Source organism: Lonchura striata, chromosome 10 (assembly GCF_046129695.1).
Source record: "Lonchura striata isolate bLonStr1 chromosome 10, bLonStr1.mat, whole genome shotgun sequence".
NCBI lineage: Eukaryota > Metazoa > Chordata > Aves > Passeriformes > Estrildidae > Lonchura > Lonchura striata.
Window position 1 is genome coordinate 6,537,221 of NC_134612.1, and position 24,277 is coordinate 6,561,497.

Below are 24,277 nucleotides of genomic sequence, written 5' to 3' on the forward strand. Positions count from 1 at the left end.
TGGGATCATTGAAACACGTGGAGCCCCAGACCTTAACAAGGCAATTCTACCAAAAAGGTTTTCTCTTCCCAACGCCCGGACAACACTTAGAGCTTGTGAGCTGAAACCTCCTTTCTTGTTGATTAGGCTTGAAAGTTATAAAGATCAAACATTAATGAACAACCTTCCTTAAGAACAGTGTCCATACTGTGCATTTTGCCACCCCAGCAGAGGCAGCTCTCCGCCGGCCCGGGCCGGGGCCAGCCCCGCGGTGACCGGGCGGTGGGGGCGGGCTGCGGGCGGGGCGCGGCGGGGCTGGCCCGGGGACACGGGGACACAGAGGGAGGCTCGGCATGGCGCACTACGCGAGGGGCTCGGCCGTGGCCGTCATCCGGCTCTGCAACCCGCCGGTCAACGCGCTCAGGTACCGCCGGCACTGCGCGGGGAGCGTGGGCCTGAGGACACCTTAGGAGCGGGTGGAGGATTCTCCGATCTCCTTCCCTTTCACCTCGTTCCTTCTCTCCGAGCCCGAGTGAGGCTCGCCCCAGTGAGCCTCAGCCGGGACTTCTACACCGCTCAGTACTCGCAGAGTACCGGCGGCTCCTTCAGAGGTAGCCTGGATCTCGCTTTGCAAACAACATGCTGAACTTTGCCATAACTTCTGCTCTTTCTTATAATTTCTAGCTGGGGAGTTTCACAGGAGAGGTGCCAGGCTCAGCAAACCATACTTTCTGCCATCTTCGTGGAAGGTGTTTAAAAACCTTGCTTATTTCTCATCATTTTCCAGTCTTTAAACATCAAGACTGCTTCAGCAAGGCATAGCACAGCAGCGCTAGCTCAGCCTGGAGTGCCTTCAGTGCTGTTTGGTACAAGTCAGTCCTCAGATTTCCTGGTCTGATTGTCTGCCCCACATTGCTCAGTACTTGCCTGGCGAATCCTTGTGCTATCCAAGAGGGCAAAGGGCTCTGTGGGTATCAGGCATGGTTCAGCAAGCAGAGCTGGCACCAGGATTAAACTCAGCCAGGGCTATCAGAAAACAGTTCATTTGGCCTTTAAAAACAATTAAGGAATTGACCTCTAATTACTGATCTTGGTAAAGAAGGGCCCCATGCAATCTCAAACAGGAGCCAGTGAAAAATGAAGTCAAACACCAATCTGTAGGAGCCTCTGAAATTTTAGTTTTTCATGTGTCTTGAAAAGGACTTACGTGCTTTTGGCTTTACATTAGTTGTGGGGTTTAGTTCCTTTAGTTCTGAATAGCACATAAACCCTTTCTAAGCAGCTGTAGTTGTTCAGTAATAGTGACCACAGTGTCTATTCAGTCTGTATTCACAAGCCAAAAATAATCACACTGCAATTGTGCTTGATTTACAAAAGAGAAAGTTCGTTAAAAAGAAGCTCACGGAGACAAGTAAGAGCATGAAAAGGAGACGAAACATGATGTTCTTCTGTAGAAAAGCTACACTGTAACTGGCACTGGTCACTCTTCTGTTGCAACTTGTTTGGAAGTGGAATGAGAACATTTTCACATGCTCAGGTAATTACCATGAGAAACTTGGAGTGACTTGATGAGTTTAGATGAACCAGACACGTAAGACTCCCAGAACTGTATGGTGTAAGACATCCTTTGGACCTCCTGTGCCCAAGACTAGTCTAAGAAAACTTCCAGGCTGTGCTCACAATAAACTTTCAATCCTTATCATGAAAAATACAAAATACAGACCTAAAGAATCATAGAATTGCTGATGTTGGAAAGATCTTTACAATCACTGAGTCCAACCATCAGCAGTTACAGATATGTGTTTAGGAACCTTAACTCCCCTCTTTTGAGAAGTCCTGGAGAAAACCCAAAGTCACCTCTGCCTTTGAATAGCAACAGCACAACAACTTCTTCAGGACAGATCTCTGCCTTTACTGCCCTTTGCTCCTGGCCCTGCAGTGCCCTCACAGCAAGGTGCAGTTCTGGTACACCAAGGGAGACAGATTGTGTGGTTGTGGTCCTGTCCCTCAGTCCCACAGGGAAGAAAGAATATCCTGTAGACTTCAGATCCATTAAACTACAACTTGAGACATGTCGGTGGTCTTTGGTGGCATACCAGGGCAATACCTGTTTTAAAAGAGATCCATAATTCTCACACCCTTGCCATCAGGTAGGTGTTAGCTAAGATGTGACTACAGCTAGGAAAGGTACAGCACACTCTGATCCCTGGGTGCTCCTCCTGTTCCTGCACATTTCTGTACTGGACCACAGGAAGCAAGTTTCTTAGTGCTGTTGGAAATGTTGGAACTGCACAGGTGATAGCAGGCAGTGAAAGTTACAGACAGGAGCCATGCCCTGCAATCCTGAAAATTTCATTTCACAGCAGGCACAAACGCTTTTTAAGACTGGTGAGTTTTTGCTGCTGTACTCCAACCTTCCCTACCTGTCTCCATTATCCACTTCCCCCCTCCTGGGCCATCACATTAGCCATTAGCACTTTAGAAGCCAATGGTGGGCAGGAATTTGCTTTCTCCTGTCTGACATCATCCTCTGCTGGTACCTGCAGTGCTTTTCTGAGAAATGTGTGCTGACTTGAGAGCCTGGCAGCAAATTCACTTCCCACACAGACTCCCCTTTAAGCTAATCACTCTCTCCACCAGCAGAAGTGGCATGTGCCAAATTGCATTTGTTTGGAGGGCTTTTTCCTGGTTTGCAGAAGTTTAGTATTCAGAGATCTGCATTTACAAGACCACGGCATTGAGAGAAGGGATCCAGATATGCAAAGAACTAGGAGGTTTTTAGTAGCAGAAAGACAAGACTTGCAAAAGGAAGGACTGACTACCCCTTCTCAGCAGAGGCAGGCCGCTGGCACCGGGAATTAGAAGGACTTTAAGGAGTATTTCAACATTTAAGCTGACAAGGACAGAAAAGCTCCAGGGAGGATAGGGGAGGCCATGCAGTAGGGCAGCTTATGTGTGGGATTCTATGAAGTGTGGCAGCATAACAGGTTTGATTGGGAAAAGCTCTCCCTGGCTGCCAGGGTTATCCTTCTGACTCTGATCACCTTAAAATTCAAAAAATGTAAAGGGAATGAGAGAAGCTGCAGATTCAGACAGGTAGCAATGAGGGGAGAATGTGATCACCCACAGATCAGCACTTCACCAGAATGAGATACAGAGAGAAAATTCTGGGATCAATAAGCATCTGCTTCCTCAAACAACTATTCTAAAATTCCAGTCAAAAGATGCCATTCTGGCTCTGGCCTTAATTTACGTGTGGGACTGTTGAAGCTGCATTAGCAACTTGTCACACAACAATATGTGACAGTAGCTGCTACACAGCTGGATCTGACACTGAAGCAAGGGAGAGCAGAGCAGGTAACTCCAGCACAAAAGTCCTCAATTTCAAGTAGGGGATTATGTAACACCCAGCAGTTAGTTCAAAGAAAAACACTGCAGGAAGCTATCCAAAGGAAAAGGAGCTTGTGACAATGGGAGAGCCTGAATTGTTATTGTTCGGGTTTGGGATTTGCAGGTTTTTAAAGTATATTAGAAGCTGAGAAAAATACAAAGGAAAAGTACCAGACCTGCGTGCTTTCCATAAACAACATTTTCCACTTTTGGATTTGAGTCTCACTTCTTTAAATTAAATTTTCAGGATTCCCTTAAATAGAAACAACCTGGTATGGTAATCTCCAAGAATATTCTCTTGCTCTGGTGTGGACCTACTCTTTAACAGCACCTGTTTTGAGTTCCTGAAACCTGGAACACTGAATTACCTTGGCAGAATCAATTTTCCTGCAGTCAAAATAATACCCATGGCATGGCATGGGATGCAGCCTTGAAAAGCATGGAGGGAATTTTTGCATTGTTACTGCTAAATGAATGACAGTGTCACAGTAATGAAATACTTATGAAAATTACAGTGACTTTTTGCTTCTTTAATGCTCTAGCAGTTTGAAGCTGGCATTCTCTTGAGTACTTTTATAATTCTACTGTCATATATTTTACTGTGATGCTTTAATTGAAAATTACATCTTTTAGTGCCAGTTAAAATATATGAGTGACAAAGCATTGCAGTCTGTGTGTTGGACTGTGACATATCCAAGGCAAACTTATCACTCCATCTTAGGAAAACAAGAAACTGCAAAAAGCCTGATTTTTCTTCCTTTTTATCCCACAAAAATTCCAATTGGGAAGAAGTTATATGGAAATAGAAGAGATATTTATGCAAATATCAAGTTAAATTATTCACTGCCATGAACAAAGCTGTTGTGTTAATAAAGGTGAGGCAAGGATCAAACTGTGATTTTGTGGCAGCCTTGATGACTGGTTTTTATTTTGGTAGTAGTATGTTGTTGTAAATGCTGAGGGCTTGGAACAGATTTCCTCCATAGAGCTCTGAACCTTCCCATTTGCTGCAGACAACCCTTCTAGCTGGACATTTTGCATCTGCCTGGAACAGACTCACAAATACTGATTGCTTCTTTTCTGCTCCTGATGGAATTTTGCCATTTGTCTATACAATAGTTGCAAATTAGTAACTTCACATGTGTTTGGATCATAGAACATATTTTTACTCCCTCTTTGCCCCATGGTTTGTAGAGTGTAATGACATTTCCTAATGGCTTTCCCTGTAATCTCCCAGCCCCTGGGTGGTTTTGGTACTGCTGTGGCCTGGCTTTTTACTGATGCACAAACAGAACTCAAAAAGCAGCAAGCATTGAGTGCAGCCTGTGGGTGCTCCTCAAATAGCAACAACCACAGATATGCCAGTGGGGAGGGAGATAAAACACATTTTTTTAATATATTAAAACACATTTAGTGTATGAAATTTGGAAAGGTTTTCATATTCTGCTGTGTGGACCTACATGCAGTGGAGAGACCTTTACTGATTCACCTCACAGTTTTACTTTGGCATGGCCAAATTATTCTCATTTTAAGTTTCAGCCTTCAGAACCACAACTAAGATCACATTTCAGAGTTGTCTTTGATGTCTGTATTGAGCAATTGGTACATAACTGGCTGTACTTTCTCCAAAAATAACATTTCTCCCAGTCTCTGGATGTCAGGTCTCAGGGCTCTCTCTTACTCTCCTGTGTAGCTCAGCCTTATACAGGCAGCAGATGGTCCTGGAGATCCTCTTAGACAGTCCTCCTCAGCCAAGAGCCCCGATTGTTAGACTTTGCCAATGGTTTGTCTTTAATTTTTCATTTTGAAGGAGGAATGTGCAGAGCTTGGCTGGGATTCCTTCACACAGCTGGCTTACAAGGAGCTCCTTGGGCTCGCAGGCTTCCCTTTGCAGACTATGGATTCTCACATGAATTCTGCAAGCATTGCTCTGTAAAAATGTTTGCACGCAAGAGTACAATGATGTGTTTTTCATCTACTTCATGACAATCTTCCTTTTTAGATGAAATGCCCTCTAACACATAGAGCAACATGCACAAGCTGACTGTGCCTCAGGCCTTTTTATTAGCTCTGTGTAATTTAAACTGCTGCTCTCCACTGGGCATCAGCAGAGCTCTGATCCCTTTTCCTCAGCACCAAGCTCACATGTGGAGCTGGGTCCAAGGTTTGGAGAAGGTCTAGAAAGGAAAGCTGGTTTTACAAAGGACTGGGCAAGTGTGGATGATACTTCTTGGCTATTCCTGCAGCCTTCAACTGCTTGTGGCTCATATTTTGTGTATCAGAGGTTCCTCTACACAGAATAGTCTCTCACAAACAATATCAGTATGTGCGTATATCTGTACATTTTAGTATCTAAATTATATATACATAAAATTTGTATTAATAATTCTGTTACTAAAGTGCTAATGCTTCTATTTTTACCTACTATTGCTATGGTTACCATCTTCCAAAACAGACTAGGTTCTCCAAGTCCATCCATATTAACACATGAATTAGCTTTAAAGAGGCAAACGCAAAGTGGACATTCAGTTGGGTCAGACTTTTTAAATATCTGTTTTGAATAAAACACTATTTATGCTCCTACAGATCCATTTTGAAATTCTTCATTAATTCTTTGCTGGTCACATCTACTGCTGGTGTCTGCAGAGCTACCTGTTCAGATGAGTAAAGATATGTTCTGTGCAGTGTTTCATGCCCAAATTCCCTTTGACAGGATCCCACCAATTTAAGTCTGGACCTATATGCAGATATTCACAAGATGACAGCATTATTAACATCAGCAGAGCCTGTGTCAGGTGTTTGAAAGATAACTTTTTTATCCCTAGAGCTCCTTTCAAAAAGTTCTTAGATTGTCAGTGGTTTAGCATTAATTATTTCTAAATTATGCTAAACTGTTTTCTTGAAAATGTGAATGTTTAATTCATAAACAAATCTTCAAAAGAACATTTCCCTATGCTGCTTGTTGTGGAAACAGCAGTGTCATAGCCTGAAGATGAGTTCTCCAGGCAGTGACTGACAGGTCAGCAGCCAGCCTGTTGTGTTTGGGTGCTTGTCCTTGGGGTAAGAGGGAGACTAAGGACAGGATTCACCTGGAGAGGCTGTGGCAGCAGCCAGGCATGGAGACTGCCTGTTAGACATGGTGCTCATTTTCACTGGGCTGCTCAGTGTTCAGAACACAGACCTTTTGGAAGGGGGATGTATTTGATGGCTACTCACTGAATCTCTATTTTATTTCAGTCTGGCAGTTCTCCAGGCTCTAGAGGATGGGCTGAAGAAAGCAGATGCAGATCCCTCAGTGAAAGCTGTTATGATTTGTGGTGAAAATGGGAAATTCAGTGCAGGTAAGACATCAAACACAGGCTGAACAAAAGATTAAACACTCTCCACCCATCATATCTGAAGATTCTCTATTTTATAACACTGCTGGCAAAAGTCCTGATTTGGCTGGAAATGGCCATAAGAGAGGGTGCTTTGTCTATTTTGCTGTGCCACAATTGACATGGGGCACATGACAAGCTGGATCTTGAAATAGGCCAGAAGTAAGCTGGTCTGTTCATTCTGAAATGAGGGACAGCTGTTCAACTCCATAACATCCTGGTGTTTCCTCAGTCTCTGTAGCTTGATTTATGTAAAATCTCTGGACCATTTACTGGTCTAGTGTATGGAATGTACCTCAGGTGGGGCAGTAGTGAATAACAGATCTCCAGATGAAGAAGCCTGACAAGCTAGGGAATTTCTGTGGAGTTCTACATTGCTTGTTTGTAGTAACTTGCACTAAACTATTCCAGGCTCAATATCACACCAAGAATGTTTGCAAATTTCTGCAGTGACTGCATGACCCTTACAGTTACTTTGTATTTTTGTACTCAGCCTTCCTCGGAGCTCTGTGAAAAGGATCAAAGATCCAGGGTTCCTTGAAGGTTGTCCCAAAAGGGGTTGGTTCCTGTTAACCATTCTCCTGCCAGCAGAACACTCTGCTAGGGCTTGGGCAGCTGTGAGCAGCTGTGTCAGTAGCACAGAGGGAAAGATTGTTCCAGTCACCTCCCCGCCTACTAATTCCTCCTAATCTTTTGATACTCCCTCAGGAGCTGACATCCGAGGATTTTCCTCTCCCGAGAGACATGGAGGTGCCCTGGGCCCCATCGTGTCTCTCATCGAAAGCAGCGAGAAGCCGGTGGTGGCGGCCATCGAAGGCGTCGCTTTGGGAGGAGGCCTGGAGGTGGCGCTGGGCTGTCACTACCGCATTGCACACATGAAGGTGACACGCTGTGGGACAGAGGGGCTGCCGGAGGCTGCTGGAGCCAAGTACAGATGGCACCAGCAGAGGGACAGGGTGCCTTTCCCGGGACCCTCTGCATAGAGGAGAGGGGCTTTACAGCTATAGGACACAAGTCTGTGTGCTCAGACATTCTGCACCTACACCAGCACCCTTGACGTCTTTCCTAAGCCTTACGAACTAATTTCAAGTAATTTCTAAATATAAAGTAACTAGTAGGATAAGATGGCTGCGTAGAAACTTCAGAAACCAAATGTTAATTTGCCCTAGGTCTCATTATCTATATTCTGATGCAGACAGCTGTATCTTACTGACTCATGGAGCGTGACTTTCTCTTATTTATTTTTTTTCCTCAGCCCTGTGAATTTTGTACTTCTTTCTGCTTATGGCCTAGTTTCTATAGGGAGTTGAAACTCAGCTAGCATGGGGCACTTATGGTTAGATTCCTCATGGGCTCTGGATCCCCAGGGAGTACTTCAACCAAAAGACAGCTTGAAGAGCCTTCAGGAATGATCTGGGCTTTTTTCTTCAATCCTCTCCTTCAAGGTTCAGGAATACTGAACCACCTTGAGCAGTACCTGTCTCTTTGTACAGACTCCTCACTGACAGGGCCATCCCCTCACTTCTGCAGTGAGTCATTTTCTCTGTGGCAGTGTGGGTTGCTGTAACAGCATAAAGAGATACTCTACATCATTCTCTGTGTCACCTAAGGTGAGGGCCATGGAATCACAGAATCATTAAGTTTGGAAAAGATCACTAAGTCCATCCTTTGACCAATTACCACCATGTCCACTAAAACCATATCATGAAGTGCCATGACTACTGGAACTATAAGTAGTGGTTTTAAAGTAACTCAAAATCTCTTAAAAGCTCAATAGAAAATGTGCAAACTATTTTTAAAGGCAAAAAAATTGAGATAATTTTTTTTATGAGAAGACCTCCAGCACACTTCCTGCTGCCCCTGGCTTATCTGCTGTGACTCTCCCAGGTATCAAATGCACCAAAAGACACTTGAAAAAAGATTAGGTAAGATTTCAGTGGTGTTCAAAGCAGGTTAAATGGGGCTCTGAGCAATCTGGTGTAGTGGAAGGTATGCCTATGACAGGTAGTGAAACAAGATGGCTTTAAGGTTCTTTACAACTCTTTACTAAACTTGCAAGAATTAGAGTAGGGAGATGAAGTTAAGCCACTGTGCCCTCCAACAGTTGGCAACAACTGTTGAAAGCATAGTTGGAAGCAGAATTGACACGTGTGTCAATCTAGGGAATGCTCTTGGCCCTACAGCTGTCCCCTAGTGCTGTACTAGCACACAAATCCTCTGAAAGGTCATGCTTTCCTTGTGCATTTGTACAGGAATCCTTTAAATGGTCAACTGGGGGTTTTTCCCCTAAATATTTTATACGGCAAAAAGCAAGGATGAAGTTTCTATGTAGAAATTCTGAGGCTTCCTAGGGGAGCAATGTGACTCACATCTGCTTGTCTTTCCTCTATTTTGCTCAGTTTGCAATTACCACTATTTATGATCAGATTACTTGTTTAATTTTACTGCATTTTAGGCTCAGATGGGTTTGCCAGAGGTCACTATAGGGTTACTTCCAGGTGCTGAAGGCACTCAGCGACTCCCCAGACTGATTGGAGTACCAGCTGCTCTCGATATGATCACTACAGGTAAGTGCTGTGTCTGTATAGAAGAACATGGCATTCAGTCATACCAGCTTGGTCCAGAAACCAGGAATCTTTTACCTGTGTGGCTGCTTGGGTTGTAATTCTACTTGCTTCCACCCATGAGGGCTAATTACCAGCTGCACAAGTCATTTGATGAGATGGAAAAGAACAAAATTGCCCATCAGGCTCCACTGTAGTCACCTTATTTCTCTTTTTATGGCAGGAAAACACATTCCAGCAACTGAAGCACTGAAGCTGGGCTTGGTTGATGAAATCGTGGAAGAAAACACCATTGAGGCAGCAATCCGTTTGGCAAACAAAGTGATTGGTGAGGAACAAATTGTAGCAGTACCAGGAAATAATTGGTGATGTTTCAGGGCTGAAAAGAATCAGAAAAAAGCCCACCGGTTTGTTCTAATTTATATGTTCCATTCTTGAGTTTTGGCATCCATATAATATAGAATTAATTGCAGAATTTGTTTCCTGTTGTCTGAATTGAAAAAAATCAGATGCTGGAAAGCTGCAGAAATTCAAGTGAGATTGAGAGAACAGATATATATCAAGTCCTCCTGCTTTTTAATTGTATATCCAAACTCACATGCTCCTCTGGGATGTTGCACTTTGCAGGTTTTGGGGAGTAAGTGCTCTATCCATATATAGCTCTGGATGTCAGCTGGCATTGCATGCATTCTGGCTGAGCATAATGGCTGAGCAAAAATAACTTTCTCCCTGTAGTGGAGGGGCTGGCACATCCTGTGCTCAATTTAATGATCCATGGTCTGTAAGTGACACTGTCCCTAATCCTTTGGGTGCCATGTACAAAAAATGGCTTGTGGAGATGGGAGGGATGGGGAGAGATTTTTTTTACCCCATCTTAGAAAAAACAGAATCAAATTTGCTGGAGTTAACTCAAGAAGAGGAACATTCCTTGTGCAGCATAAGAACCATTGCCATTAGAGAAAACAGGGCATTTTTCCACTGCCAACCTCCTTTGACCTTTGGAACCTCAACACTGGATTTCATCTGGGGCTCTGTCACAATGAGATGAATACAGGAAGGTAAAAAAACCTTCCTGCTTTGATGTCATGGCCTTTACAGGCAATGCTGTCCAAGCTGGGATGTTGGTTTTGCTCCTCCAGTTCTCTTCACTACAGACAAGGCCCCTTCTCTCTGCTAGAAGCTGAGGCAGCCTAAACTTTGTCCTAGATAACAGTGCACCATATTTTACGGTTAATCAAATAATTGGCTAATCTTAAATATCAATGTCTTGTATACTTCCCTGTAGCAGCCACACCAGACAGGCACCAAGGTATTCTTTGGCTGGGTTTTCTACAGCAGAGTCCATCCCTTTCACTGTATTCATCCTACATTATGTTAGGGCTTCATTTTCTAGTACAGAATCAATGACATAAGCAGTCCTCTTTTCTCTTTCCTTTATGTCATCAGACTAAATATAATTCTTGAGCAAGAGATGGGTGATGTACTTCACTGCTGCTTCTAAGAAAAACAAAGGTACTTTGGTTCGCTGAGTTTGTCTGTTTTGAATGAGAATTCTGTTTCTCCATCTGTTGGGAGAGCAGTGAAATATTATCACTCTTCTAGGCAAATTAACCCAACAAACAGTGCTCCCTGTGATGTACCCTCTGGGCTCCGGATGATGCTTTGCACAAAATCTATGCCAGTACTGATGACAGCAGCAGCAGTGTGTCATGAAATGAGTAATGAATACATTGCTGTAACTGGCAAACCAGAAGACATTCTGGATTTCAACAAATGCTATGTGCAATCAGGTGAAATGTAGATATTTGCATGCTTGTTTCTTCCATGAAAGACATTGTGCAGTGGCTGACAGTCGTGAAAGCCAGCTTGGCCTTACAGGAGACCCTCAGGAACGAAGCATTGACCACACAATTTCTTAGGGTAACTTTCTTTCTGGAGCTTATGTCCACTACCAATACTGGCAAAATCCCGTTATTTAGCTTCATCTTCTTTGGAAATTGTAGCTACCAATGTGGGTTTGGTTTTTTGGGGATTTTTTCAGTTGTATAAGCATACAAGGATTCTGGCTGAAGGTCCAGCGGATAGCTGTCCCAGTCTTACTCATTATTAGATTTTCACTCTGTTTATTTCTGCTTTGCATTATCCCAGCAAAAATGAGTAATGTCATTGACGGTGTTTCACATCACACTATATATCAACTCCCACAGAACTTTAAAAATGCTTTCAGACTCTTTCCAACAGCTTTACTGGCATTTAAAGTACATTTTAACAGTGAAAACACTGGTGAACTAGCTCATCTATTTTTTTCCTGCTTGAAAAATTTCTCATTAGACCACGCAGAAGACCAAGACAAGTTTTGATGCACCATTTACCCTCAGGTTATCTAATAATTTGAGAGATCGGTGCACCCAGGGTCTGTATGTTTCTTTTGAGTCATTCCTTCTTTGGCCTTTGCCAAAAGTTAATGAATTTCCTGTCTACAAAGACAAGGCAGAACTTTCATTTTTCTCCATCAAGCACTAACAGGATTGCAGAAGAGATGACAGTCTTGTATAGCTTGCCTGGAGCTTGTTCACATGGAGTTCTCCCTTCAGTGAATGCTTTTCAGATAATCTTAATAAAACCAAAGAGAATGTACAAAAAAATTACCATCACAAAATTCCACTGGCTTTGTGTGGAATGCAGCATTTTGTTTCTGATGAGATTTTTTTAAAACATGAAGCTACAACTGCTGACTTCTTGCAGAGCAGTCTGGCTAAATAACTGGTTTTGTCACCACTGGAATTTCTATTCCTGGGAAGGCTGTACTGCAAGATAACTCTCAAAGAATCAATTCAGAAATAATTTTCTTCTAAAGCTTTTTCAGTGCCAGAGCTGAAGTATCTCATGGCAAGAGATCAGTCCCAAATGACTGCCTGACTGTATCAGGGGTCCTTGATTACTGTTGTGATACACAGCTGACAGAGCTACTTTGATGGCACATTGGGAGAGCATTCTCATCCATACATTTTTATGGGTTCTTTCTAATGAAGAACACCTTCAAAAGATACTCTGAAACAGTAAGTGGGTGTAGGAATACACAGAGGCAATTACTGATTCTGAGTTAGATTTGTCATTGAAAAATTTTCATTGTATTTATATATTGCAGATAGGAAGCAAGAATAATTCCCTGACCTCTCGGGCAAACTGGCTTCTCCAGGCTAAAGGAAATATCTTCACTTCTGAAAGCATTTTTTAAAAATGTCTATTTAGACAGGAGCTAAATCCTTGGGGACAAGGAGAACGTCCTTTCATTAGATTTGCTTGACAATCACTGCAGTTCCATTTCATATTCCAGAGTTGCATTTCAGGCTTTTCCCAGCTGATGGCATCACAAAATTGACAAATGTCTGGAACTGCTGGAGACATGCAGCGGCTTGCATCTCATCCTGCCCACTTCTTGTTGGTCTGCTCTGGTCTTCCTCAGCTGGAGGAAAAATTGGCTCCTGGCCTCCACACAGCAGACTTTGAAACTCTTCATATATACCCCTTGTTTTTCTGACCCCATCTGCTGATTGACCTCAGAGCAGAGCAGTACCAATTCCTTGCACCAAAGAGGAAAGGAAAACCAGAGCAATTTGAAGTAGCTGAGGTCCCCCAGGTATTAATCTGTGGGGAAAGATGATGAATTTCTGCCTGTAAGATACTAGGAGTTTCTGCAGAGAAGCAGTTGTTCTGAGGCTCATCAAAGCTAGGGGTGGAACAGATGCTGCCAGTGGGTAATTGCATCTTTGACATGGAGGCTGGAAGAAAGGCCTTTCTTAAGAGCTGCAAAGCCTTTCCATGACCTATCTCTGCCAAGATGCACAATATCAAGACATTTTAATCTCTCCCCAGGGCTCAAGGTTCTGGCTGACACCTTCCTTAGACAGAGGCCTGGCCAAGTGTCCCTTGGACACAAAACAGAGTTTATGAAAGGTCTGACATGGCCTGGAATTGTCTCTGGCAGCCTGAGGGGCAGGGCTCAGCTTTATTCAGCATAAATCCATAAGCAGTTCCCTGCATGAGGAAGAACATTAGGCACCCTTGCATGTGCCATCTCATAGTGTCCCAAGAGTTTACAACTCTGGGATGATATTTCTTTCTTTAAATAACATAATATTTGATATTGCCTGCATACGTGGTGCATTTGCTGATAGAAATTTTATACACTTGATCTGCCCTTTGTGCCCCCTGGACTACAAAACTGGTAAACAAAGCAGGAGCCTGTGTTAGCTCCTGCTGTGTTAGCTCCTGTGTGTGGATGATGCTTTTCCTGCAGCACTCATGTCTGGCACTGTTCATCATCTTCCTGCTGCTTTGCTTTCAGAAATCAAGCTGCAGGTGTCCCACACTGATGTGGATTCTGATAATTCTTTCCTGATCATAAATATGTCCTTTATTCTTATTAGCATTGCAGAAGCTAAGATACTGCACAGAGGTGCTGTAGAAAACCTATTTCGTTTGCAGCTAAAACAAGAGTTTTATTACAGCACCCTGAGTTTATCTTTTTTTAGTCTGAGGAACTGTCTCTTGTCCCCCATCACTATTTGTGCTTAGAGTACTGTTTGCTGTCTGAAGACCAAGCTTAAAGACTTCCAGTGGTATTCCGGTTTTCCAGCCCCTTCCACTGGATGTCATATGAAGTCCCTTGATCTGCCCAATCTTCCAGCCATCAGATTAGCTTTCTGGGACAAGCCTGAGCTTTCCTCTTGTGATGGATGTAACCCACTATTTAAGTCCTAAATAAAGAACTGCATATAAAGAGCATTTATGGGTTAAAAACTTAGGGGGAAAAATTATTCCAAAATAAAGGAACATTATCCTGACTAAATCCTGCAATACTGGCTGATACAAATTATATCCACTGTCAATGTGAAAACATTTTTATGAACTGTGATTACAAGGGAAGCTACTTACACAGTGAGTGTTCATCTTTTTGTGCTCACTAAGAGGCTTAATTAAAAACCTGAGCTCTGAAGACCTTTATTACAATAAATCAGTGAACTAACTCATCCTGGAAACTTGTATTTCAGTTTCTCCTAAGCATTGCTCAGTCTTGGAGGAAGAGCTAGAGTCAGGACATGTATCTCAGGCAGCCATGCCTGCAGTACTGCCATTATTCCTGCTCTTCGGTAGCCCCTGTAGGATTTCCTGGGTATCCTGCTGATGTACTGGCACTTCCCTAGCTCAGACAATAGAAAGAGAAAGCCAGATGCAATAAGCTGCCTTGAAGTGTGCCCCCATGGCAGAACTCATCTAAGAGGCCAGAGCAATGAGACACAGTCCCCAGAGAGCTTCAGCATAAGGTTCTCAGCCCACCACCTGACTTTGGTGGCAGTCCTGGCTGCTTCTGGGGACAGCACTAGCAATCCATGCAGTGCCATGCTGCAGTTAATGATCTGGATATGGCTGCAGTGACAGGGTCTTTGTGAGAATGCTGCAGTATCAAGGGGATACCTCCTGAATTGCTGATCTTGCTCCTCCCTGGTCTTTACTGAGCAAGCTGCCTTTAGAGCAGAGGAACACCTGAATATGGCCAGGTCTGTACTTACAAAGAAGACAGAGAATTTTGGCATCTGAACCATCACTATGTTCTCTCAATTAAAACCCTTTCTAGGTATCACCATAGCAACCTCTCTCTGTAATAAACTTCACATATTTGTGTGGCTGCTTGATTCATCCCTTGCTGACACAAACATGAACTCTCCCATTTGCTGCCCAACTCATGCTGAGATCTCCTTTTGGTTAGTCCCAAAGTGACTTGAGGGGCTCCTCCAGTAAGGGAAGAAGTCAGGGTGTGTTTTCCACTCTCTTGTCAATGTCTGGGTCAGGCCTCTGGCTGGAATGCCTCTGGATGGTGTCAGCTGAGTCCCGAATACTAAACAATACTGGAGGAAAGCTTCATTACTGAAGCCTATAGAAAGATCCATATGAAAGTGGCAGCTAGGATTATAGAGAGAGAGAGAACTGGAAAGTCAGGGCACTCTGAAGCTGAGAAAAGGAAGGAGAGAATTACTTATTTGAAAATAAAGTCTTACTTTTTTTGAGGTCTGAGAAGGGACTTGAAAAATTGTAATTGTCAGAGCAAGCAGAGAAAAGGAGAAATGTCAGAAGCTTTAGTTCTAGACCCAGCTCACTCTGCCATGCAAGCCCTCATGCAGTGGGAGTTGGAGAAGAAGAGGCAGACTGACATTCCAGCCTGTGGAAAAGGGTCTGGAAGTCTGGAAAGGCTACATCTGAAAAGATGTGGATTTTTTGTTCTGTAACTCCATCTCTCTCTCCCCAGGCCAGCCCCTGGGACCCCGCAGGCTCAGCCTTAAGCCAATTCCCCGACTGCCCAACATGGAAGCGTTTCTGCGTGAAGCTCTGGTGAGGGTGAAGCAGCAGGCGCGGGGGTGGCTGGCTCCGGAGCTGTGCTTGCAGGCCGTGCGAGCCGCCGCCGAGAGGCCGTTTGCCGCGGGGGTGCGGCGGGAGCGGGAGCTGTTCCAGGTGCTGCTGACCTCGGGGCAGGCCCGGGCGCTGCAGCACGCCTTCTTCGCCGAGAGAGCCGTGCGCCGGTGGGCAGCGCCCAGCGGAGCCTCCTGGAGCAGCGCCGCCCCGCAGCCCGTGCGCAAGGCTGCCGTCGTAGGTAAGGACAGCGACCTGCGCGATGGGCACTGAGCACAGCCAGCAGCTCCGCTGGGCGTGCCCAGCTCACACCCTTCACACCCACAGATACTCCACACCCTTTGGCCAAGCTGTCACCGCATTGGGAAGCTCCAAATTCAGATGGCACCGCTAGATTAACGCATCTGTCCTCTTCCTCTGGAAAAATATATTTCTCTCGCTTCAGAGACAGCTTCGTGTGGGGACCATAAGCAGCCTGCTCCCTTTAAAACATCAAGACCTGGTTTTTCTTTGTGCTAGAAGCAGGTCTGTAGGAAATTCTCCTCCTCCTGGTCTAGTTCTGCACTGCAAGTGCATGTGCACAGAGTCACTCAGGGATATATTAATACAAAAATGTTTTGACAGCTGTATTTTAAGAAGATTTCATCTCACTGGGATCCACTCCTGCCATTTTGTAGCCCAGCAAGATAATGCCTTCATTAATTTTTTATAAGAGCAATTTAAATAAAACCTTCAATGCACTGCTGAGATTAAAAAAATATCTTTCAGCTCTAGCTGTTGATAGTAGCACTCAAAAATGGTTAGACAAGTAATGGAGCACTTGGAAAATATCCATTCTGTTTCAAGGAAATCTCACCAGATCAACACTACTTTTTTTCTGGGTGCTTCTCAGGACTCGAGCTGTCTGACAACTCATTTTAGACCACAGAGATTTTCTTTGGAAGTTCTCTTCATTAGCTGCCATGCCATATTTTTAATAGAAATGGATTTTTAAACATCACATCCTGTGAGAAGGATCTGAGTCTGTTAAAATATTCAGGTAAAGAGGCATTAATTGTTACCAGATTTGTTCTATGACTTGAAGAGCACAGAAGTTTGGACACATACTTTTGTCATTACCACAGAGGTCAGTCCTGCAGTGTGTTCTTTTACAGGAGGGCCTGTGTTGGAGTTTGGGGGAATGACCAGGTGACCAGGAGGGACATTCTGTGCTCTGTGCTGCTAAATCATGCCAGAACAACACACTTGCAAAGACCTAATCACAGTGACAGTTTAGCTAGAAGGGCTGTGAGGGTTGAGCTTCCTATTTTGGGGTTGTAACTGAGCTAGAGGGAATTCTGAGGACAAATGCAACCTCTATTTGAAAGTTTCTAGTAGAAACATCATCTCTACTTTATTTCCAAGCAGCATTGGTTGGGCTGCATTGGATTAAGTATTTGCCACTCATCTCTGGACAGATTTCTGAATCATGGTCTGAAATTCCCCCAACCTCACCTCCAGGTTTCAGTGTTTTCATAGCTGATTACAGACAATGCCCAAGTTAACTCCTTCTTCTGCAGAAAAAATAAACTAAGTGCTTTGGTACTTCTGCAAAGCACAATCTGCCACACTCTGGTCATTTAATTTACCCTGAACTTTCCCAAATTTTTCAACATGTCATAAAATGTGCATAGCCAAAATGGGAGCAGTATTCCAGGAGTAGTTACACCATAGCCAGGTACCAACAGATTTCTTCCTTGCTTCTGCTTAGCATGCCTAGGGTAACAGGCAATCTTTATATTAGCCACATTCAACACATCCAGTTAATTATCTACTGGCAGGGAGCAACTGCACCCCAGGAATGGGGAGCCAAGACAAGAACAGGGGGCAGAACCACAGAATCCCAGTGGCAAGAAGGCACCTCTGAATGTCATCTTGTCCAACATCTCTTCTAACATGGGGTCACCTAGAGCCACTTGCTCAGGACCATGCCCAGACAGCTCTTAAACAGACAGCTCTTCATCCAAGGATGAAGACTCCACAACTTCTCTGGGCAGCCTGTGCTGGTGCTCAGTCAGCACCACACTAAAATTAATTGTTGGGCAGTCAGAGAAAGATGCTGCTTCAATTTAGGCTCCTCAGAAATCATGCAGACCCCACGTTCCCACAGACAGTGCTGTGCTGTTTCACACACTAAAGCCATGTTGCATTATGCTGCTGCTTCTATCTCTTACTGCTGCACTGTGAGAAGCAACTTAGAAGACCATGTTGACTTTTTCATGTTGACTTTTTGTTTCCTTTGCTTTTGTTGTTCTGAACTCTTGGCTCCCACATCTTTTCAATTTCTCTGGTTCCTCAACACCTAGGAAGAAGGTTCTTTTCTGTCTGTCCCTTGCAGCTGCATTTCCCCACAGCTCCCTGCTTGCCTGGAGTATCACATTATTTCTGCTTGAAACTGATACCCTGAAACAGAGAAAGCAGCAGCCTCAGTCTACAGCAGCCCATTACTTGCCAATTGCTTATTGTTGTTTTTATCAGGAAAACCAGAACAGTCCTTGCATATTTTTACCAATCTATAAAGGATTATTTCAATTGCCAGGCATTTTAATGTCCAACTATTCATTGTAGTTCAGAGTGTTTTCCACAGATAGGTATTTCTGTAGTGCGTGACTGTACATGATCTGCCTTGTACATATTTCAAGTTCTTTTGTTTTGAAATTTGTATTTTAAAGTCCTTAAATTAATTTTGTATGATTTTTCATATTCTAATACCTCACGTGACAAATCAATAATTAACCATCATTATTCACTCAGCTTGCCCAGCAAATGGATTTGTCATACCCATATTTGGCCTGGAATTACATATGTATAACTGTAGTTTTAATTATATGTCAAAGCTTCATTTCACAATAAAAGACCAGGAGTAGGATGGCTGGGCACTGTTCTTGCTCCTGAAGCAGATTTCAGTCTTTTTTAGAAAGATGTGCTTGGACATGAAATTAGTCCCCTGCATGGAAGAAGGGAATATAGGGTTTTTCCTGGTTTGGGGGAAGGGAGAACATTATTGAGTAAGAAAATGCAACATACAGCAGAAATTCTGCAGCAGTTCCACACCATGTTCAGTCTGTGTGATCTGAGCTGAACATGAGACATCTCCCTTCCTCTTTCTTCCACAGCCTTCTACACATGTAAGGCGTAATGATCCCCTGCCATTTTTTTCTGCTCTAACATATTCTTCCCCAAGATCACTTGGCTTTCTGAATTGCAGAAGAGGAGTCCTCAGAAATGCCTCTTTTGCTGCTAGATAGCCAAAGCTCTCCTTAGTTTTATAGCCCAATTTTAGGAAATATTTCCAGGGGAATCATGCTGTGCAAGCTCTAATGTAACAAACCCCTTGGGGCTTTCATTACTCTCTCTGCCAGCTTCATTAAACATCATTTCATACAGGCCATTGCAGAGTTCTGGAGGAAGTTGAGAGACAGCTTTTCTAGGTCAGAAACAAGCTTGGCAAGCTCATATCTTATCTATAAGATACATGTTCCTGTGGCCTAGAAAGTGTAGTACTACAAGCATGTGTGCCTGTCTCTCATGGGATGGCTAAAACCTACATGGAGTGCTCATGATGAAAGCAACCAGGGGAATCACCTGCCACCACTGCAGAGCTTCCCTGTGAAAAAACCTTGGGGAACACCTGCTCACAAAAGTGGTTTTGATTTAGGAAAAGGCAGTGTGTTCATATGGCAAGAGAATCACTAGGATTTCAGTCACAAGGCTGAAGCTGGGAGGATCAGGAGTGCATAAGACTCAGGATGTGTGGAAAACTTGGAAATTCTAGAGAGAAACCCCAGGCCTCCACGGTGGGAAGGAAGAGACTTCAAGAAGGAGCCATGTGGGACTGCAAACACTTCAGCTTGATATCTAAAGAGAGCCTGACAGATGGGGCTGGGTTTGGGGGGTGAGTTACCCTCCTGCACTGCAAGAAAAAAGCACTTTGTATGGCTCACTAGGGCCAGGGAAAACCTGTCCCTAAATTGTACCTGGTCCTGTATCAAAGGCTCTGGAGACTGAGCCCAGTGGGAGGAGCCACTCACATTCAGGTTTTTTCAGCCAGCAAACTATAGACACTGAATTACTTAGAGTTGGTTCATGTTATTCTGGGTTTATTTTCAAATTAGTTTTCAACAGAACTTGATTATGAAATAGCGGATCTAATTTCCTAGAAAGGAACTTCAGCATTTGCTCAGGAGTGTAATGGTGGTTTGTAAGCAGGCTGCCAGCTAGTGATGCCAGTAAAAACTGTCTGCTGGTGGCTATGCAGGGAATATTTGAACTGTCTTGTGTGCACACAAGCTGAAGGTGGGCAGAACTAAACTGAGAGTGTGTAACTAAACCAAGAGTGTGTAGCATGCAGAAAACCATTCTACCTTGTCTGACCTTGATTGCTGGAACTTGTTTAAACAATGACATCATTTCAGCTCTTCTTTACAAAGCTGATTTAGACAAAATTATTAATCCCCTTGTTTCTGTTTATTTGTTTAGCTGACTTTCATTTGTAAACCTGAGATTAAAAAAATCATTTTTACAGAATTATAACAAATTATATACTTTGTCTGGTTGTTGCTATATTTAGGATATTAATAATCCTTCCATTCAGAGGCTCCACACTTTTAAAGCTGGTAAAACTGTGCTGACCTTCCCTGACTAGTTTGTATTAATTTAGTTGGAAAAGCCTCCACCATGGGAGAGCAGGATCAGTGTCATGGGTCATGTGTCACAGAAAGGGAAGGTTCATTTAATGCCACAGAGGACAGAGCTGGTGCAAAGGATCAAGCCAGTGATCTCTACACTGGTATTCCCTGGGGGGTATGAGCTGGGGGTAACACATTTACAGACTTTGGAGGAAAAACTTGCAGTGTGAATGGATTCTCAGTTACATGAATTCTGCACAACAGCTTTAACTGTGTGGTTGGACAAGAAAAACTGACTTTGAGAATCTCCAGAAGTTAGGAATGGCCTATGTTGGAGGGCTTGAAGAGTTCCTGGTGGGCAGAGGTACCTGACAGAAAGTGAACAAAGGCAAAAGGCTACTGATGTGGCAGTGTGATTTAAAAGGAGAGAGAAGATGTTGAAATCTAGATCAAGAACACTGCATTAGTTCCATCCCATTTGACCAGGCACTGAGAGACACAGGAGGCCTTAGAGACAAAGTTTAGAGCAGATCAGCATCCAAGTCTTTACAGAAATAGACACAGAATTTTTTTTTTTTTTTTTGTTTTGCTTCAAAGATCAAGCAATGAAGCACAGAGGGAGAAAAGGAGGGAGACAAAGAGGAAACTTGGAAGGACAAGGGAGAAATCAACTCTTTGAACTTTGCCAGTGTCAAAATCTCTGGGGAAGTAAATCTGCTCAGTGCCCATAACAGACCATCTCACAGGAACAGTGAGGCACTGATATCCTCAGGGTGAAATCTTACTTTGAACCTGCCTGCAGAAAGTCATAACAGGGTTGAAGATGTAACTCAGAGCTTCTCTCTTTGATCCCCAGGTTCTCACTCCTCAATGATCCTGGTTTCCATAGGTATAAAACTTTGCAGAGATAAGACATGAATCACACAATCTGTGCATACTGGGTGAATCCCACTGACATTTTGTAAGCTTGTGAGGGTACTAACTTGCCTTTGTGCTACCTCTTTTCAAACATTTAGGCTCACTGAAAGAGCAAATTCACCTTCCTTTTTCCCAGTCTTCAGTATTTGCTTTCTATGTGTGCACTACTTGTTTTCAAGAGGCCTCCACTTTTTATCCTGGAGATACAAAGGAAATGCTACTTTCAAGAGAATAATTTTCTATTCATAGTCTTTGATTCTATCTTGCTTTTATCCCTAGGGCTGGGAACGATGGGCCGAGGCATTGTGACTTCTCTGGTTAAGGCCAACATACCTTTGGTAGCCCTGGAACAGAATCTGGAATATCTGAACAAGGGAAGAAAAGCTGTGATGCTCCTTTTGGAACGTGAGGCTATGAAAATGGAGGGGGGTGCCCAGACCCTGGATTTCCATAACCCTGCACGTCTCCATTTCACTGTGGACTTTGATCTGTTGCGTGATGTAGACCTAGTCATTGAGGCTGTGTTTGAGAACATGGCACTGAAGAAGGAAATATTCCACAAGCTGTCAAAGATCTGCAAGCCAGGAGCCTTGCTGTGTACAAACACATCAGCCCTGAACATCGACGAAATAGCTTCTGCCACGAGCTGCCCACAGCAGGTCATTGGCACCCATTTCTTCTCCCCTGCCCATGTGATGAGGCTGCTGGAAATCATCCGTGGCCGCCACACGTCCCCCACTGCCATTGCCACTGCTATGCAGCTGGCCAAAGCCTTGAAAAAAGTGGGAGTGGTGGTAGGGAATTGTTTTGGGTTTGTTGGGAATCGCATGATGTTTCCGTACGTCCAGCAAGCAGTTTTCCTTTTAGAGGAAGGAAGCAGACCAGAAGCAGTAGATCAGGTTCTTGAAGATTTTGGGTTTAAGCTAGGCCCTTTCCGCATGTCTGACCTGGCTGGGCTGGATGTGGGCTGGAGGTCTCGGAAGGATCAGGGCCTGACTGGGCCATCCCTCCCTTCAGGCACACCGGCCCGGCAGCGGCACGGCCAGCGCTACAGCCCCCTGCCAGACCTGCTGTGTGAGCAGGGCCGCTTCGGCCAGAAAACCGGCAAGGGCTGGTACCAGTACGAGCAGGCTGGGGGCAGGACAGCCACGCCAGACCCATGGCTCCACAGCTTCCTGTCCCACTACAGAGACACCCATCACATCAAGACCCGCTTTATAGACCAGGAGGAAATCCTGGAGCGGTGTTTGTTTTCCCTCATCAATGAGGGGTTTGCCATACTGGATGAGGGAATAGCATCAGGCCCAGAGCACCTGGATGTGATTTACATCAATGGCTATGGGTGGCCGAAGCACAGGGGTGGCCCCATGTTCTACGCCTCCACCGTGGGGCTCCCCCGCGTGCTGGCTAAACTGCAGAAATACTCTGAGGTCCACCCTGATGTGCCTGGGCTACGGCCCAGTGCCTTTCTGAAAAAGCTGGTGGCTGCAGGGAACCCCCCCATCAAGGAGTGGATGTCCTACCTCAGCCAGCAGAGCTCCAAGCTGTGATTCCCTTGATGGAGGCTGATCTCCTGAAACCGGTGCTTCAATTGCACTGCCTCTTCCAATAAAATCCAAAGAGCTACAGGCCTGTAAACAAAGCCACGGGCCTTCCGAGACCTTTGCAGGGAATAATTTTGGCTAATAATTGGTCTAAGTCCCCTACCTGCTGCAGGTCACCACTGCCTTCATCCAGTCTTCTCTCTCAGCCCCAGCCTCACCCACTGTCTTCACACACTGCTGTGTAAAGGCCTGTCTCATTTTGCACTGCCTGCAGGTCATCACAGCTGTACTCCTCTTCCAGTCTGTCATTGGGGAAGGCAGGGAGCAGCGTTTACAGCCCACAATGCAAGTAATGGCTGGAGCCAAGAAAATTAGGATCACAGTTCAATCAAGACATGCCAGATCTACCAAACCCTGTCTTCAACCTGTTTCCCAGTTTGTTTCAGTTCTTTCTTGTGCAGCCACCTCCCCTCAATTCCCTCCTCTTCTGCAGCAGCCAACTGGTATCTGCTCCCTTCCTACTGCTGGGGTTCAGATGGCACAAGGGTGCAGCAGCTTTCAGAGGTAAAGTCAAATGAAGTGGAGAGCAGATCTGGGCAGAGAGCAAGGGGCAGTCCCTTCCTGTCCCCTAGTACTGTCTCTCCTCCCTGCTGCAGAGGAGGCTCTAATAAATGTCAGGAAAGCCACAAATACATCAGCTTGACTAACCTGCGCCGTGGTGCTGGCTCACGACTGGCTTTCTGCATCCAGACTCCATCCTCTTTTGCCATTATTCCCACCTGGCTTTGTCCAAGCAGAAACATCTTCTGGCATCCCTTCAGTCTGGAAACATGTTGCCATCACTCCCTGCATCTTACTTGACTACAGCTTCCAGGTCTTGGGGCTCAACAGGCTCTAATTGACCAGCTTGAAACATGGCACTGACCAGGTTTTCCCATGATCAGAGGGTGTGCTGGGAAGGGCGCAGCACAAGAGCTGTACAGGCAGGGACACTGCTTGCAGGCAGGCAGCGAGGTGGCAGATCTCTAGCAAAGGTTAGAGCAGAGTGAGAGGGAGCCAAACTAGCTCCAGGCTTGATGCTTTGAGACAAAGTCTCCCATTTCACATGTCTAGTGAACATATCTTCCAGTCTGGTGTGGGGAATAGGTTGGTCTGTATACCCTTCTCAGGCACACTGCATGTTTAACTTTTGATTTTAATTTAATAAAACTGCTTTGATTATCTCATGACAGATTACATGGTGTCACATGAGATAGTGGGAAAAAGAAGCAAATGTGCTTGGTTTTTGTTTTTCCCCATCCCTTCTTTACATGATGGAATTAGATAAATTTCCTGTTTCTGGATGAATTTGTGTTTGAAAAGGGTGCATGCCTCTTTCTTCTAAATATGTTTCATTTTGCCCTTTGTCTACTCCTATTCACCAGTGAGTG

At 44.4% G+C, this 24,277-nt stretch overlaps 1 protein-coding gene across 1 annotated transcript; it reads left to right on the top strand.

The window, feature by feature from the left end:
- The first annotated feature begins 306 nt into the window (after nt 1-306).
- On the top strand, nt 307-24,073 carry EHHADH (enoyl-CoA hydratase and 3-hydroxyacyl CoA dehydrogenase). The gene is made up of 7 exons (XM_021537181.2): nt 307-403; nt 6,607-6,710; nt 7,455-7,627; nt 9,202-9,313; nt 9,534-9,638; nt 15,618-15,959; nt 21,583-24,073. Exons 1-7 carry the CDS (start codon nt 333-335, stop codon nt 22,851-22,853), a joined length of 2,178 nt encoding a protein of 725 aa, XP_021392856.2. The 5' UTR covers nt 307-332; the 3' UTR covers nt 22,854-24,073.
- Nucleotides 24,074-24,277: the final 204 nt, after the last annotated feature.